The 14,503-nt window shown below is 37.7% G+C and overlaps 1 protein-coding gene across 2 annotated transcripts in view; it reads right to left on the bottom strand.

Moving 5' to 3' along the window:
• CERT1 (ceramide transporter 1) overlaps positions 1–14,503 on the bottom strand; it is a 2,527,843-nt gene that overhangs the window by 844,407 nt on the left and 1,668,933 nt on the right. For both annotated transcript variants that reach the window (XM_044063956.1, XM_044063957.1), the window contains one exon: positions 877–972. In XM_044063956.1, the coding sequence (XP_043919891.1) occupies positions 877–972 (96 nt within the window). The remainder of the gene's footprint in view (positions 1–876; positions 973–14,503) is intronic.

A 14,503-nucleotide genomic window follows, 5' to 3' on the forward strand; every position in this document is an offset into this window, starting at 1 on the left:
AGCAGGCCTACACAGACAAGACTGCCACTTCTAACCAAACAGAATACCTCTGGACTTTTATGGGGAAAAAAGACAGGAAATTGGCACAAAGAGGATAAATAGGGTTGCAGTAATTGGTAGCAGGGAGGTCAACTGTGTAAAGAAAGTCTGACAGCCTGTGAAACTTTAGACTGCCAATTGCAAACTTGCAAGGTCAAACCTCCAGCTGTTTGCAAAGACCTAGTCGCTTTATGGGATTCCAACATCCTCACATACTTGTGGGAATTTGTCACACATTTATAACATGCTATGTTTCACAAAGATTAATGGTCTTTCAACTGGCATTACCTTCTAATAGTTGTACCTGAAGTCAGTATATTGCATCTATTTATTCATCTTCTGGTTCAAACACCCCAACAATCTTGCTTACCCCAAAACACCCTATATTCACCTATTTGAATATTCAGGGGCAAGTTCTATAACCCATCAATTCCCTTTAGGGTGACAGTCTGCCATCAGGAGTGGTACTGTCATCTTTACTGGGGATGAGGACTGTATACTTTTAACCACATCACCCCATTACAGATGCAACTTTCACATCATGTTTACATTAAGGGATATGCGCACATGCTGTTCCTGATTTGCAATGCTACAGCCACTAGTGCAACACAGGGCTCACTGCCCCATTTCTGGACCAACAGAGGCTCCATTCTCTGACATGAATGAGTCAGTATTATCCACTTTGTTCCCACCTCCTCAAGTCAGCTCCTCCTGTACCAGAGTTACTAGCTGTCTGGAGCAAAGTTAGGGCTTCCTCTCTCTGTGCCACATTCACATTGCTTGCAAACAGCTGAAACTAAAGTCACATACAACACAATTGTGAAACAAGTGTTTTACCTTCATTTCTCCCTCTTCCACTACTAGCTGCCAATTGGCATCCCCACCTACATCCTGTAAAGAGTAGGTAATGTGACTCTGGACCATCTCCTCCACCTGTTAAAAAAGAAAAGCAGATTAACCTAGACAGCCAATATTTTTCAGAATTTCAAGTACTGAAAACAGATTTGTGTTTTTCATTTAACATGGCAGCATTTTATTTTTAAACACGTACCAGGAGGAGCAGCTATGTTCTACATGTTTAATAAAATAAAATCCAATGCAAACAAATGAACACATGTACGAACAAAGTACAAACATGGATTCTGCTATTATGGATTAATACCAGTTATAAAAACACCAAATGCAACTATGTTCAAGTAAGAAACAAACATTTTAAATACAACACAATCAAATGTTAAGCTATTATGTTTAATACCTGTTGGAAGAGAACACCTTGTACAACTACATTCATGCAAGAGACAACAATATTTTAAATACAACAAAATCAAACAACCAGAAAGTGTATGGCACTAAAACTACATGAATATATTTAATTTATAATAAAAGGGAACATGTTTTGAAAATGTAAGCTTTTCCCCCCCAAAATAATCCAGAAATTTAAAGAGGGTCTAAAATGTATGCTGAATTTACAACAGTGACATTTTAACAAGTGAGAATGCAACAGAATAAACAATGAACTCATGGAAGACCCAAGTACAGCTTCACTATCTTAAGAGTTATTTCAATGCAAATCCCATAAATGAAGTCTCTGGAGGAAAATAGGTATGCTTTCCCCACCACGACTGCTCACCGTTAATGCTTACAAGGTCACTAGTCTTAATCCATGGCTCACGTCCCCCTTCCTTCATAAAACTACGCTGCCTGTACAGTGAGTGCATTATATTACCTCAAAACTAGGTCTTAAAACATTTTTCTTCAGAAAGACTGCTTAAATTAAAGAATAACCTTCCATGTGGTGTTGATCAACTTGCTAAATACCACTCTAGGAAGGTTATCATTTCAATAGGCATTCATAAACTGGCTTTCTACATGCAGTTTAGGCATCACCTAAAAAAGGTCTCCTCCAAACCTCATGAAAACCTTCTGCTGAGAGCACATTTCTTGTAATGCAGTACTCAAAGACCTTTTTCTGCATACTTACTCAGGAATTGCCATTTATGTTTTACCATAAATGTACAAATGATCTGTTCTATGTTTATACCCTAAAGGCATCTTTGAATATCATGCATGTAATTTGAATAATATATGGAGTGTGAAAGTAATTTTACTGTATTGTGTATTTTTGTACTCTTGCATGCCTTAGTTCATTCATTCCCATGGAGCTCTGGAGGTTTCTATTATGACTTCCAATGACTGCATCCTGAGCTTTTTGACAAAATCCAAGTTTTGTCCTCACATTTCAAATAAATGTTCATATCGCTGAAGCCATAAGGATTGCTAAAGAAACATAAATGTCAAACTGTTCAGCACAAAAATAAATCTTTACAGTGGTAATGTTCATTAGATTATAGGCCTTAAATTGGATTTTGCAAGTCATAATAAACAGTCAGTATTAATTATGTAATATTTTGTAAACCACTTACAATATTTCTGCAACCACTCAAGATACACATACTGCCAGCATGACTTTATTTGTTCATCTGTGAGCTTTCATATGAAGCTATGCAGTTCTTTTTGTATTGCTTGGCTGTTGGGATATTTAGAAGAAATATGAAAATTCTGACAACACAATTAGTATGCAAACAACAAATCATCTCCAACACCACTAGACAGAGGTCAAATATTAGTTCAGTTGAGTTGCCTATCTTGTACGCTTTAAGATGGAATCTTTCAATAGCTTGTATATAGTATGGCTTTGGAATTATTAATGCAAATATGAACAGGTTATATTAGACACCTAGAGACGTCATAATGATCTAACTACAAAAACACCCACTTGGCAGTAATGAGTTTTTTTATGCAGCTACAGAATTCTCTCTCCTAGGTTTCCAGTGAAAATGGATTCTGCCCAGACTTCCCTGATCAATAATAACTTATCAGCAAATCCCCTTAATAATTCCTAATTATTTTACTCATGCACTACTTAAGGTAATGCATACTGAGATGGCTAAATTCTGTCTGCCCTAATGGAAACTGGTTCTTTATGGTTGCATACAATACTCCTGATGAGGTTTCAATATCCAAATGAAAATGCCAGCCCCTGCAGCACAGAGAAATACACATTTATTTCCTATGATGAGTTCATGATGAAGGTTGGGGGAAGGCGTTTGGAAAAAAGCAGCCCAGTCCTGCTCACCATTCTTCGAAAGATGAGGTGATTTCACTTGTCAAGTTCCACTAAGCAAGACACAAGACACCAAAAAGGCTAGGACCAGTGATGTGGGATAGGTGCTACCAAGTTGATGGAGGCAGTTCTCAATGTGCGTGTGGTAGTGCAAAAGTACATAAGGAGTGCAACGGACGACCTTGCTGTGATACAGGTACTCAAATCAACCATTGGAAGGGGTGGTTAGGGCCCAATTAGAGGTGCCTTCAGACAGATTGGAGGGGGGGCATTGCTAGCCATTACAGAGCTTTAAAGCTGCAGGATGGGACTGATGCTATCACCCCCCCCCCCTTGGGGCCCACAGTCTGCTGGTTGGGATGATCTGTGGCTGGGAACTGGCAAGCCATTCAGTGAGCAACAACAAGCTACATGAAGGATGATGGTCTAGGAACAACTGCAGCAGAGCACCTTTCATTGCTGTTGGGATGACCGCTCCCACTAGTTGACTCAACTAAGTCAGAAGCTCTTTCTAAAATGAATCCTTGTTCTGGTTAAGGCATAACACCACCCTCCTGCAATGCTTACCTACTCTGAAGTCAACTGAAATGAATGCCTCCAATCTCATTATAGTTCTCAGTACAATGCTTCACCACGAAGCACTGTTTATGCTAATATAATTCGGTTTCACAGATGTTTTGCACTGCATGTCACCAATGACTCTAACCTCCTGTAAATTTTTTTTTATAAAGCATTGTTATATTTAATATATTTATTGAATTATCACTTAAGACATAGGAAAATGTATATTCATATAAAAGAAAAAACCTGTTAACGTCTACTGTTAAACATTATACGTCACATACATTCTTTTATACAATCAAGGAGCATTACATAAATTGGTCGACTGCGGTGGTAGTGCTGCAGTAGCATTGTCGCCTCATAGCAAGACGTTGTCCCGTTCGATTCTCAGCTAGAGCGTCTTCTGTGTATAGGCATACGTGAATGGGGCGTGCCTTCGTTGAAGGTTGTACGTCAGGGCTGGTAACCCGGTACGTAAAAATCCACTACCAATCATTAGCGGACCGGAGTTCCGCTGTGGCGACCCCTAACCGGGAAAAGCCGAAAGACACAAACAAATTACATAAATTGCTCATTGCCTGCCTTCCCTTAACTTAAACCTTACTCCTTCTACAAAACATTCTGTAAATAATGTTCCACAATTTCCTTTTTTTCTATGTAATTTGCCCATACTCTTTTCTAAAGATTCCACTTCGTGTTTTTATCTCTGTCACAACATTCACTACTTCAAATACAGTTGGTTTAAATTTTTAATTCCATTTCATAGTAATTGCATTTTAGGCAGCAAACAGAATTAAATGTAATACAGCCTTACTATGTCTATGCAATTCAGATAGTGGATCTCAAAAAAAAAAAATAGATATATCATTTTCTTAGTTACACCCATTTGCTCACACAATATTTCTGAAAAAGTACTCTGTAGAGATTTTTTAAAATCTACCAACTCATTACACACTCAAATTACCGTTCTTCCCCATCACATCTCCAACATTTGCCATCTACCAGAGGAAAAGTTCTTTGAAGTCTGCTGGGGTTATAAAAATACCTACGCAAACCCTTCCAAGCAAAAATCCTAAATCTTCTGGTCTATGTTGCATATTGGGAAGCCATACATATGTCATCCCTTTGTTTCCTTGTGAACTGCTTATCCAGTCTTTCTCTCCATTCTTTTCTAACCTCCTCTGGATGACTCCTATAGTTAGTGTACAATATTTTAAATAACCTAATTATTCCATTTTTAACAGCAGCTTCTGTTCTAGACTCAACTGAATCCTCTACCAGAGCAGGTATTTCACGATTCCCTGATTGCTTTCTCTTTGCCTATACTCTGATATCAATCCTTGACAGGGAAGATGGTCTGAAGCCTACAGTCCAAATGTTTTCTTTACCTTCTTCCCATTCTATTACCTTTCTCTTTAGGTATTTGCTCCCAATATCTTGGTTCTTTTGCCAGTTTTCTCCAGTGAATTCCAACTCCCCTTGCCTATTCTCTGCACCCACTAATTGCACTTATCCCTATGGTTAGAATCTTCATTCTCACGTTGGCTTAGTTCTTAAAATATTTCCTGCCACTTTATGAATATAATACTCCATATGGCTATTATTCCCCTTCAAGATCCACATCCAAAATCCCACTATTTTTTTGAACCTCTTCCTTGCTTCATCATCATCCTTCTCTGCTTTGAATTGTGGCTTTCTACTTATGTTACATATAGGAGCCTTAAAGGTTTAGCTCTAAAATATCCATCAAACCAGGCAATCCTAAATCACACAACAGTATTTGAAGAATCAACTTATCTTATTTGATCCTTGCCCTCCTTCCCTCTCAGATAAAATCCTTCAACTTTTTATTAATTACCACAACTTCTCCACTGGTTGATAAAAAAAATATGCCTGATCTGTACATAAAACGTAAGGGACTAAAAACAATTTCACTGCTTGCACTTTGCAATCCATACACACAAGCTTCTACTTCTCAGTTTTTGTATTATCTTTTCTTTAATCTCTTCCAACATATCTTTAGCTGCCACAACAGAGTCCTTTTTTTTTAACACACACAAATAATGGATTTATTGTGCCCCCATAAATATGGGTATTGCTGAACCAATGAATGTGAGGTCACACAGTTTACACAGCTATAGTCTTTGTTTTGACTTCATTAATTTAATATCTTGAAAAAACGTTAAACTTTTTCAGAATTCTCCACAACACTGATGTGCCCTTTTCTGGTTTTACTGGATACAAAATAATATTGTCTGCAAATAAACTCAACTTTTCTTGATTAGCATATCAATTATATTCTTGGAGTTTTGAGTCCCTTACTTTCTTTGTCAATGGCTTTAATATAATGCAAATAAACAAAGGGGAAAGAGGATACTCTGTCTGGTTACTCTGCTCAAACACAACTATTCCACTTTGATCCTTCATACACCCTCCTGATTAACTTTATTATAGCAACAAAAACTCAAATGTTTCCATTGCTCTGCTCAAACTCCCAGTTAAACCTGTCAAATGCTTTCTCTGCATCAAGACTCACCAACAGTAGCAGTATTTTCTTATATACTGCATCCCTCTGGATAATCACTGTTCTACTAGTGTTGCCAAATGTTTGCCTGCCCCCCACAAAAATACAATGGATCAAGTCTGGCAATACCTTTGCCATTCTTTTAGCTATTACTGATATAAACACTTTATGATCATAGTTTAAAATTGAAACTGGCCTATATGGGTTTCAACGGGTCTTGATCGTCTTTGGGTATTAGAGCCATCACAGCTTCTTCCAGGATGCTGCTGCTTCCCCTCCTTTTAAAATACTGTTAAAGTAAACTTTTCAGATCTTTATCAGTTTCTTTCCTCCTAGCTTCCAAACTTCCACAAAATACCATCTATTCCTGAAGACTTTCATGCAGATAGATTATACGTCACAATATGTCACCTTTTTCTCTTATCTCTTGCTATCTTAGCTGTTAATCTAGTGAGCCTCATTCTACTTCATCTACCTCTAACCTTGGCATACTCAAGTCTTCCATAAATATTTCCTATTGTGTTTTTTCTTGATTTCCACATTCCTCTGCTTTATACAGGTTTTAATACAATTTCCAGAACATCTCTAATACTTGTACAGGCTCTCTTTTTTTTTTGTTATAGGCTCCTTAAGTTTTTGCAACAGCGCTTTCTACTTTATGTTGCTGAAGTCGTCGTGCCAAGAGCTTTTGTGCTCTGGAGTTATCAAAAACAGCTACTTAACAGCAATATTTCTTTCTTGGTTGTTATTGGAGCATGATCTGAAATAGTTATTGGACATGTGTCAAAGCATTCAATTAAATGCACATGCTCCTGTGAAAATTTCTGTCCAGTCTAGCTCAGTTATTGTACTTTAGGGAATAATATGTAAATTCTCTTGGAGTTCCCACTACTGAATTCTCATCTAAATATTTTCAGAAATTTCATGATGAAACTACGCTCTTTTGTTATGTTTTACTTTCTAGGTCCCCCGGATGCTGCCACACTATTGCAAATCAATTTCCAGTCCCCACCTATAAGTAATATTCCCTGCTGAAGCTGTTTTCTCCCAAAATTTTCTTAAGCTCCATAACAGCAGTTAGGCGGAATATAAAGACATATATTTTCCCACTGATGAAAGCCTTTGGGCTGAAACCGGTCTGGGATTTATTATTTAATAAATCTCATGTGATAAATTTACGGCTTATTTGTGCATTTTTTTACACCGTTTGGGGCTGGCTACTTTTCCTTGCTCTGTATGTTTTTTTGCCTTGCACCGGTCGTACTTGCAGAGAATTTTGTTCTTGTGGAATATAAAGACATGCCAGCATAATCCTCCTCTCTTTCCAATAGCCCCTTCCTACCACAAATGTACCATCACAATCTTTTCCCTCTCTTTTATCACTATTGGAGCTCCTCTAGCAATTAGTATCAAGTATGACCTTTTTTCTTTGTTCTTGATGTTCTGCTGAACATCCATCCTGAAGCCCTTTCTTTACAAAAATCACATGCTTAGTTCTTTCCAAATGTGTCTTCTCCAACATTGCTATTTGCACTCTGCATTTCGTAATATAATTCAATATTCTTACTATTTTGTCTACACACGTGAGGTCAGTCACATTCCAAAACAATAAGTTTAGTGTAGCCATTATGACAAAAATTATTATTCTCACCTATTATACATAGTTTTTTTAATGTCTTTTTCCAGCTTGTGTATTATATGCACCCTCTGCTTGGCAGGTTGATTATACAGCTGTTTCTTATCAGCATTTGAACCAATCTCACATTTTAAATACCTCTTCTTTTAATGAAAACCCTCAAATAAAAACCCAGAACAACTGCATAACCCATTAAAATAAACACAAACTTGTATGCATATTCAAATAATGAAAGGTCAACCCTCCTAATAGAAAATGTCCTGCACCCACAGGCATTATTAACCTAAAATTAAGGTTATCCATGCTAAGACAAATTACAGCCTCTACTCCTACTTATACTTATTATCATATTTCTTGTTGTACCTTTATTCTCGTCCCACATGTGAAAAGCAATGTGCATGCTTTCAAAAGAAACTGCACTGGGTATCCTAAAGTCCTACTAAATCCATTAAAGTATTTCATTACCAGAAATGTTCTCTCTCTCTTATTCTCTCTTATTCATCTTCAACAATTTCAAGCTTAAATTTTTTACTGAACTATTTGCCCTTGTACTTTTTAATTTTATGTTTCTCTCATTGAACAATGTCCAGATCTCGATGTCCATGGAAAAAAATGTAGATCTTTCCTCAGCTGCAAAATTCTCAACAGACTCTGAAAAAAACTATTCATTATATGATGGTCTCATAAAAAAAACAAAAAAACACTTGCATTCACAAAAATGTCATTAGTGCATGCCAAAAGCATTAATCCAGACATTTCACCTATGCAAAAGTAAGAAAACATTTAAATCGTACATTTACTGTAATCAATGCACTTTTATACCGCACCCCACACTCCAACAGCCCAAGTTCACAACCTATTGACAAACATGCTTTTGTTAAGCCTTTCTTCTCTTCTCATATTTTAATGCCCATATTTCTTAAAATGAAAAAAGAAAAAAGTACCTGTTTTATCATTTATGTCAATAACTGAAAATGCCTTACTATATACCATGCAATTTTTATAATAAACTATTATATACATATACTGTTAAGAACAAACATTGTTTTACTTGGTTACTTCTCTCTTTGTCTCCCTTTTTTCCTTTTAGTCATCATCAAAACAATGATGGCTCTCCCCTTGTTGGACAAACTTTTGTATTTCCCCCTTAGCCTATTCTGCATCAAAAAATGAATGATCCTCTAGGAAGAAATATTCTGAAGACAAATGGACACAGTCGTTGGTTTCTCTCACCTGCTACTTGACTTTACCTGAATAATAATTTTCCACAAACACTCTACTATCTCCAGTTTTTAATATTTTGCCTTGTGCCACAGTTTTGTCAGGATCAACTCTTTCTGCTAGCATGTCTGCATCTTTAATAATACAGGCCATGGCAGTTTTCTCATGGCCAGGTTTGCAGCATAGAGATGATGTGCCCTCTGCCCTTTCAATCGACAAATCCCACAGTGGAATACCAGCCCAGTTACTTATTTGTGCTTTCATGAAATTAATACAGTCTGCTCCTTCCACTTTATCTGGTACAGCAGAAAATCTCACGTTTTCTCTGTATGTTTTGTCCTCTAACTCTACCATTTTTTGAAACCACTCTTCTTGAGCAGTCTCATACTTGGCCAGCCTTTTCTTCATTTCAACCTCTGATTTTTAAGTTCTACCAGTTCCCTCATACTCAGCCAGCCTTTCATTTCAACCTCTGATTTGTATGTTCTATCAGTTCATCTGAACAGCTGTTTAAAGCTTCTTACAATTTTTCCAGCCTTTTACTTCAGATGATATACTCCTTCAATGCTTTGTTTATTTTAATCAGCTCTGAGCACATTTGACTTATTTTTGTTTTGCTAAATTACTGGGAGTCCTCTCTTGTACCAAAGCTGGAGCCTGAATTGCTTTTTGCTGAACAGCAGCAGGATTCTTCCCAGTCAGTGTTTTCTTCTTTTCCTAGGATCCACAGTGAACGTACTAGCCAGTAACTGAATTTAAAAAAAAAAAAACTGGCAGAATTAGTGCCCTTACTATCAGTTTCTTTTTTCGCACTGGAAGAGCTAAAGTTAAGCTTTTCATTAGTGTACTGCCATTTTGGAAACTCTTAAGCTCCCACATTGCTAACCATCATACATTTGACAGATCCAATTGCATCCTGTTCACATTCAGAACTATATGCACATCTACGCCAATCCTGATGCGATGCTATGTGACAAGTACAAAAAATGTACTTATTAGAGTACATGACCAAAAAGACCCTTTACAGAGAGTAGAACAATTGTGAAAGGATACTAGAATAAAGTACCCATGTCTTTTCTAAAATCTTGAATTTCAATGCTTGAAGGAACATGGCCCCTTTGGCTCTAGGACAGTATCTTTGTACCTTGGTCTGGGTGTGTGCTTGGTGTACATAAGCACATCCCACTAGGCCTTAGTTCTTCACCCACACCCCACTCCCACACACACAAAGTGGATTCTACATGCAAGAATCTTCACCAGCTACAAAGATAAATTATAAACTTGTTTACTTAATAGAAATTCATGCTGCAGATTTAAAGTGTAGCTTTAATGAGAGGATACCAGGAAGATGAATATGGAAATACAATATCCACAGCAAAGAGTCTTCTTGAAGATCAACCAATATGGTTGCATATTACTATTATGGACCTTCTGCAGTGGGTGGAACATTTGGACAGAACCCTACGCAGTAACCCATAATAAACATCAAAACGGGGCAGAAGTCATCCAAACAGCACAAAGATTTGAGTCAAGACATGCTAAAGCACCAACCTTTACTAAACAAGTCATGAAGGTGTTCACAGGAAAGTGGGTGATCATGACATAGCTGCAAGCAATGGAAACATTTCTGAAGCAAGCAAAGGAAGCACCCATACTACCCAAAAATGTAATGACTTTCTGGTAATAAATACAATGTAATCATTAATCCATATGGTGCCTGTTTAGACATAACTACACTCTCTTTATTAAGAGCAACACACATTACAAAATTGTACATCTGCTTAAGTTCTTGAACTCTGCACAGTTACCACCACAGTTTGTGCCAAAAATTTACAGTGATGAAAATGGCTTCTGAACCTCTGGAAAATCTGGGGGAAGCAGAAGTACTGGTTAAGCAACAGCTTACACAATTTAGGAATGAAACCTGACATTAGGTGCAGTTCTAGGGAACAGCCAAATAAGGTTACTTGCACGTTACATTAAAAGCCTGAAACTTTATCTAAGCAGAAGAGACTATTAGAAAAAGTGGACTCTCCCAAGACATAAAATGTCAGATCCAATAAACAAGGCAGAATAAAGTAAAGATGTGACACAATGTTAACACAAATTTCAAAGTCGCATGGGGAAGGTGGCTTCTTCACTGGAGGCCAGGGATGAGTAATCCCTTTAAAAAAATGATTCACCAACGTACACAGAAATTGGGTTCTCCTTTTCATCAAACCAAGGAAAGTCAAAATAGACATAAACTGACTATGATGATGGAATAACAGAGGCCCAGACTGAAGATGCACGAAATATGACAGCTTAATCCAATGAGGAAGACGGAGACAGACAACTAAGGTGTGCAGGATTTATCTTGGAAGAAAAAGAGAAACATTTCCACTTTGCCTTAGAGGAGGCCCTTAGCAAAAGATTTCCAAGCTGCTACCAGTACTTTTGAAATCCTGATCAGCACTACCACAAAGACCCAAACTCTCATGTGAAGGCAGACTGTCATCTTTCCCAGTACTGAGCATCATATCATCCAGACCAAAATAATTTGCAGATATAAAACCTCAGAGGGACTGAAATGACAAGAATGAGATTTGCCCTTGCTACCTGAAATGTCATTATAATGCAATGCATAACTGTGAAGTGTGTTAAGAATTTTCTCTCCAAATTTATAAGAAATATGTCCACTTCCACTCCTCCCTAAGCTTTATGAAGAGTGCAAAACAGGGGCATATAATATTCTTCTAATCTACCAATATCAACTTCCTGAAAATCCAACTTCTTACAGACCAACTAATGTTTAAATAATAAAAAAAAATCTTTCACACACTTTTGCTATCTTTGGGTCTATTTGCCCAATGCACTCCCCATACAAGGAAACCATTTCTGTTACCCATTATAGCCAGGTCTTACATTGTCAGCCTTTAGAATAAGTTCTTAATCGAAAGTGTCCAAAAAATTCCAATTGTCCACCTAAAGCTGGTTTAATAGTTTTCAAAAAACAAGTGCTATCAACTAAAAAAAAATCTTGAGAAGAAGCCACAGCTCAGTGTTTCAGTATAGTTTGCTGGGCAATTTTCTACTACATTTCTGAGAATATCCCAGTGTTTACAGAAAGCCACCTAAGCAATGTGACTTTAGATACTTTCCTGCTCAATCTTCTGGACGTCTATGTGGCACAACACTCACCATCCTTTCAAACACCTTTCAATTTTTGCTAAGAGAAATGTTGAAATCCCAGAAAAGTAAAGATTTTTTTTCGGCAAGGGTCTCTCCAAGACAGTACCGTTTAAGAATGCCTTGCAGGTTTGTAAAGAAACCAATGAAGAATGATTCAGACCTTGATGAAAATTAGAATTTACCACTAAATGTGTCTCAATGGTCAAGTAATGCAGTGCAGAGATAAAATATGCAATACATATTCCAAAAAGCACTGACTGCACCTGAACAAAATGTCCCATACTTTTAAAGTTGATCAAGGAAAACCTTATCCATTTAGAAAGCTTCTGGACAGAGGTTAAAATCATGGACTGCTTCTCAGTGGGTATGTAAGATCCCTGGCCTGCAATGAAACTGAAGAAATCAAGTGGTTAGGTGAAGGGAATGAAGTCCTAGAAGAAGACTATGGAAGGGTGCATTTGTGAGATATACAAAGTTTTGCAACTGGGTGTACAAGCTAAACGACTATATGGTGCTTGACCTAGACCTGGCAGCAGTCCAGCGTTTGATTTCTACAGTCACCATTTGTCGACAGTGTGACTTTGAGCAAGTCACTTAAGACTTATTCTGGGCCACCCATGAAAAATGACTATGTCAAGATTAAGTTACAGTACAGTACCGTACTTCATTCTAAAGACATGCTTCTGGAGCAGTTCTCCCCGGGCCTCCGCTGAAAACAGGATCTGTGGAACCTAGTCGGACTTTCCCGGTCAACAAATGTTAAATAAATAAAATAAAATAAAATTACAGAGGCAAATTTTTTTTTTATTCTCAGCCCTGTAGAATGTTTCTGGGCAGAAGTTAAACTTTGAAACACTCTTTGCAGGTATATGGCATACCTGGCCATCAATGGAAATGGAGAAACCAAGCAGTTGATCAAAGGGATTGAAAGTCTAGGTCAAGCTTGTGGATAGCTACATTACGAGATTCCTGAATGGTTTCAGGTGGAGAGGCTTTTCTAAGAGGCGAGGGCAAAGGAGGAACTACAAAATAAGGGAAATTAAAAAAAAATATGGAAGAATCAGGGGCTATTCCTGAACCAGAGCATCCCTAGATTTTTGTCTCTGTGGAGGGATTAGGGAGAAAGAGCTGCTGCACTTGGTGTACGTCAGGGAGACGAAGATATTATGGCAAAGCTTGCCACAGTAGTGAAAGAATTTGCCAGTGAAAAACTTAATGACCACTTCTGTGCCATCAGTAAGCAATGACTGAGCCTGTCTGCAAAAGAATGGACTTGTCTGGGAATATGTTTTGCCGTGAGGAAGCACCGAGTCAAGATCACCCATTACCACAACTTTATAACCTCGTGATGCAGGGTGCGAGAGTAAGTGCACCTTGCTTGTCAACATACCATACTACTGCCATATTGTCTGCATGATGGTAAGTCCAGCTAGAGGGAGATGGACCTGGAAAGCCCGCAATGCCAGAGAGACTGCTCACAATTCCATCATGCCCATCTGGAATTCATGAACTTTCTGAAACCACTGTGGTCTAAAAGAGGTTCACAGGTAAATACTGGGCTAGCTGCCCTGGGGGCCATCTTAAATCCTGGGGTAAATTTTCCGTTTCCCATCCATAGATCCAAGCTGCGCTTGAATATGGTCAGGGATGAACTTTGTTTTATGTGAATAGGGACTCTGCTACAGAGCACTAGAATCCTCTGCAATATACACCTGTCCCTTAAACCATTCTACTGATGTTATAGAAGAGGTCTAGATCTTTAGACAGAGTATTTCTGATGCCATTTGACTTGCTAATGTACAGTAAATCCATCAGTATTGGGTCGAGGGATGTTCACATCATTCACAAATACTGCATTTCTCATTCAAATTATCAACTCCAAACTCTAAAGAATCAAAATATACAAGCACTTCTCAAGTATAGGAATCTCCTGGGAACAACTCTAAGCAATCTTTTAACCCAGAATATTTGTCCATGTCACCAATAACCACAACTGACTACAAGCACCTAAAATACAAAAAAGAAAAAAAAAAAAAAAAAAAAAAAGAAGAGGCACAAACTTTAAAGTAATCTGAACTCTTAGATTTGGGTTTTGTAGCTGAATGAACTGGAAAACACACTCCAGCAATATGACTGTAATCCAAAATGTGAACCAAAGCACATGGAAAAAGAAAAAGGCTTTTTTTTCCCAAAACCAAAAAAAGGTTCCGAGTATGGGTTGGAAACC

This window comes from Protopterus annectens, chromosome 2.part2 (genome assembly GCF_019279795.1).
Source record: "Protopterus annectens isolate FY-2018-M chromosome 2.part2, PAN1.0, whole genome shotgun sequence".
In the NCBI taxonomy this organism is placed as follows: domain Eukaryota; kingdom Metazoa; phylum Chordata; order Ceratodontiformes; family Protopteridae; genus Protopterus; species Protopterus annectens.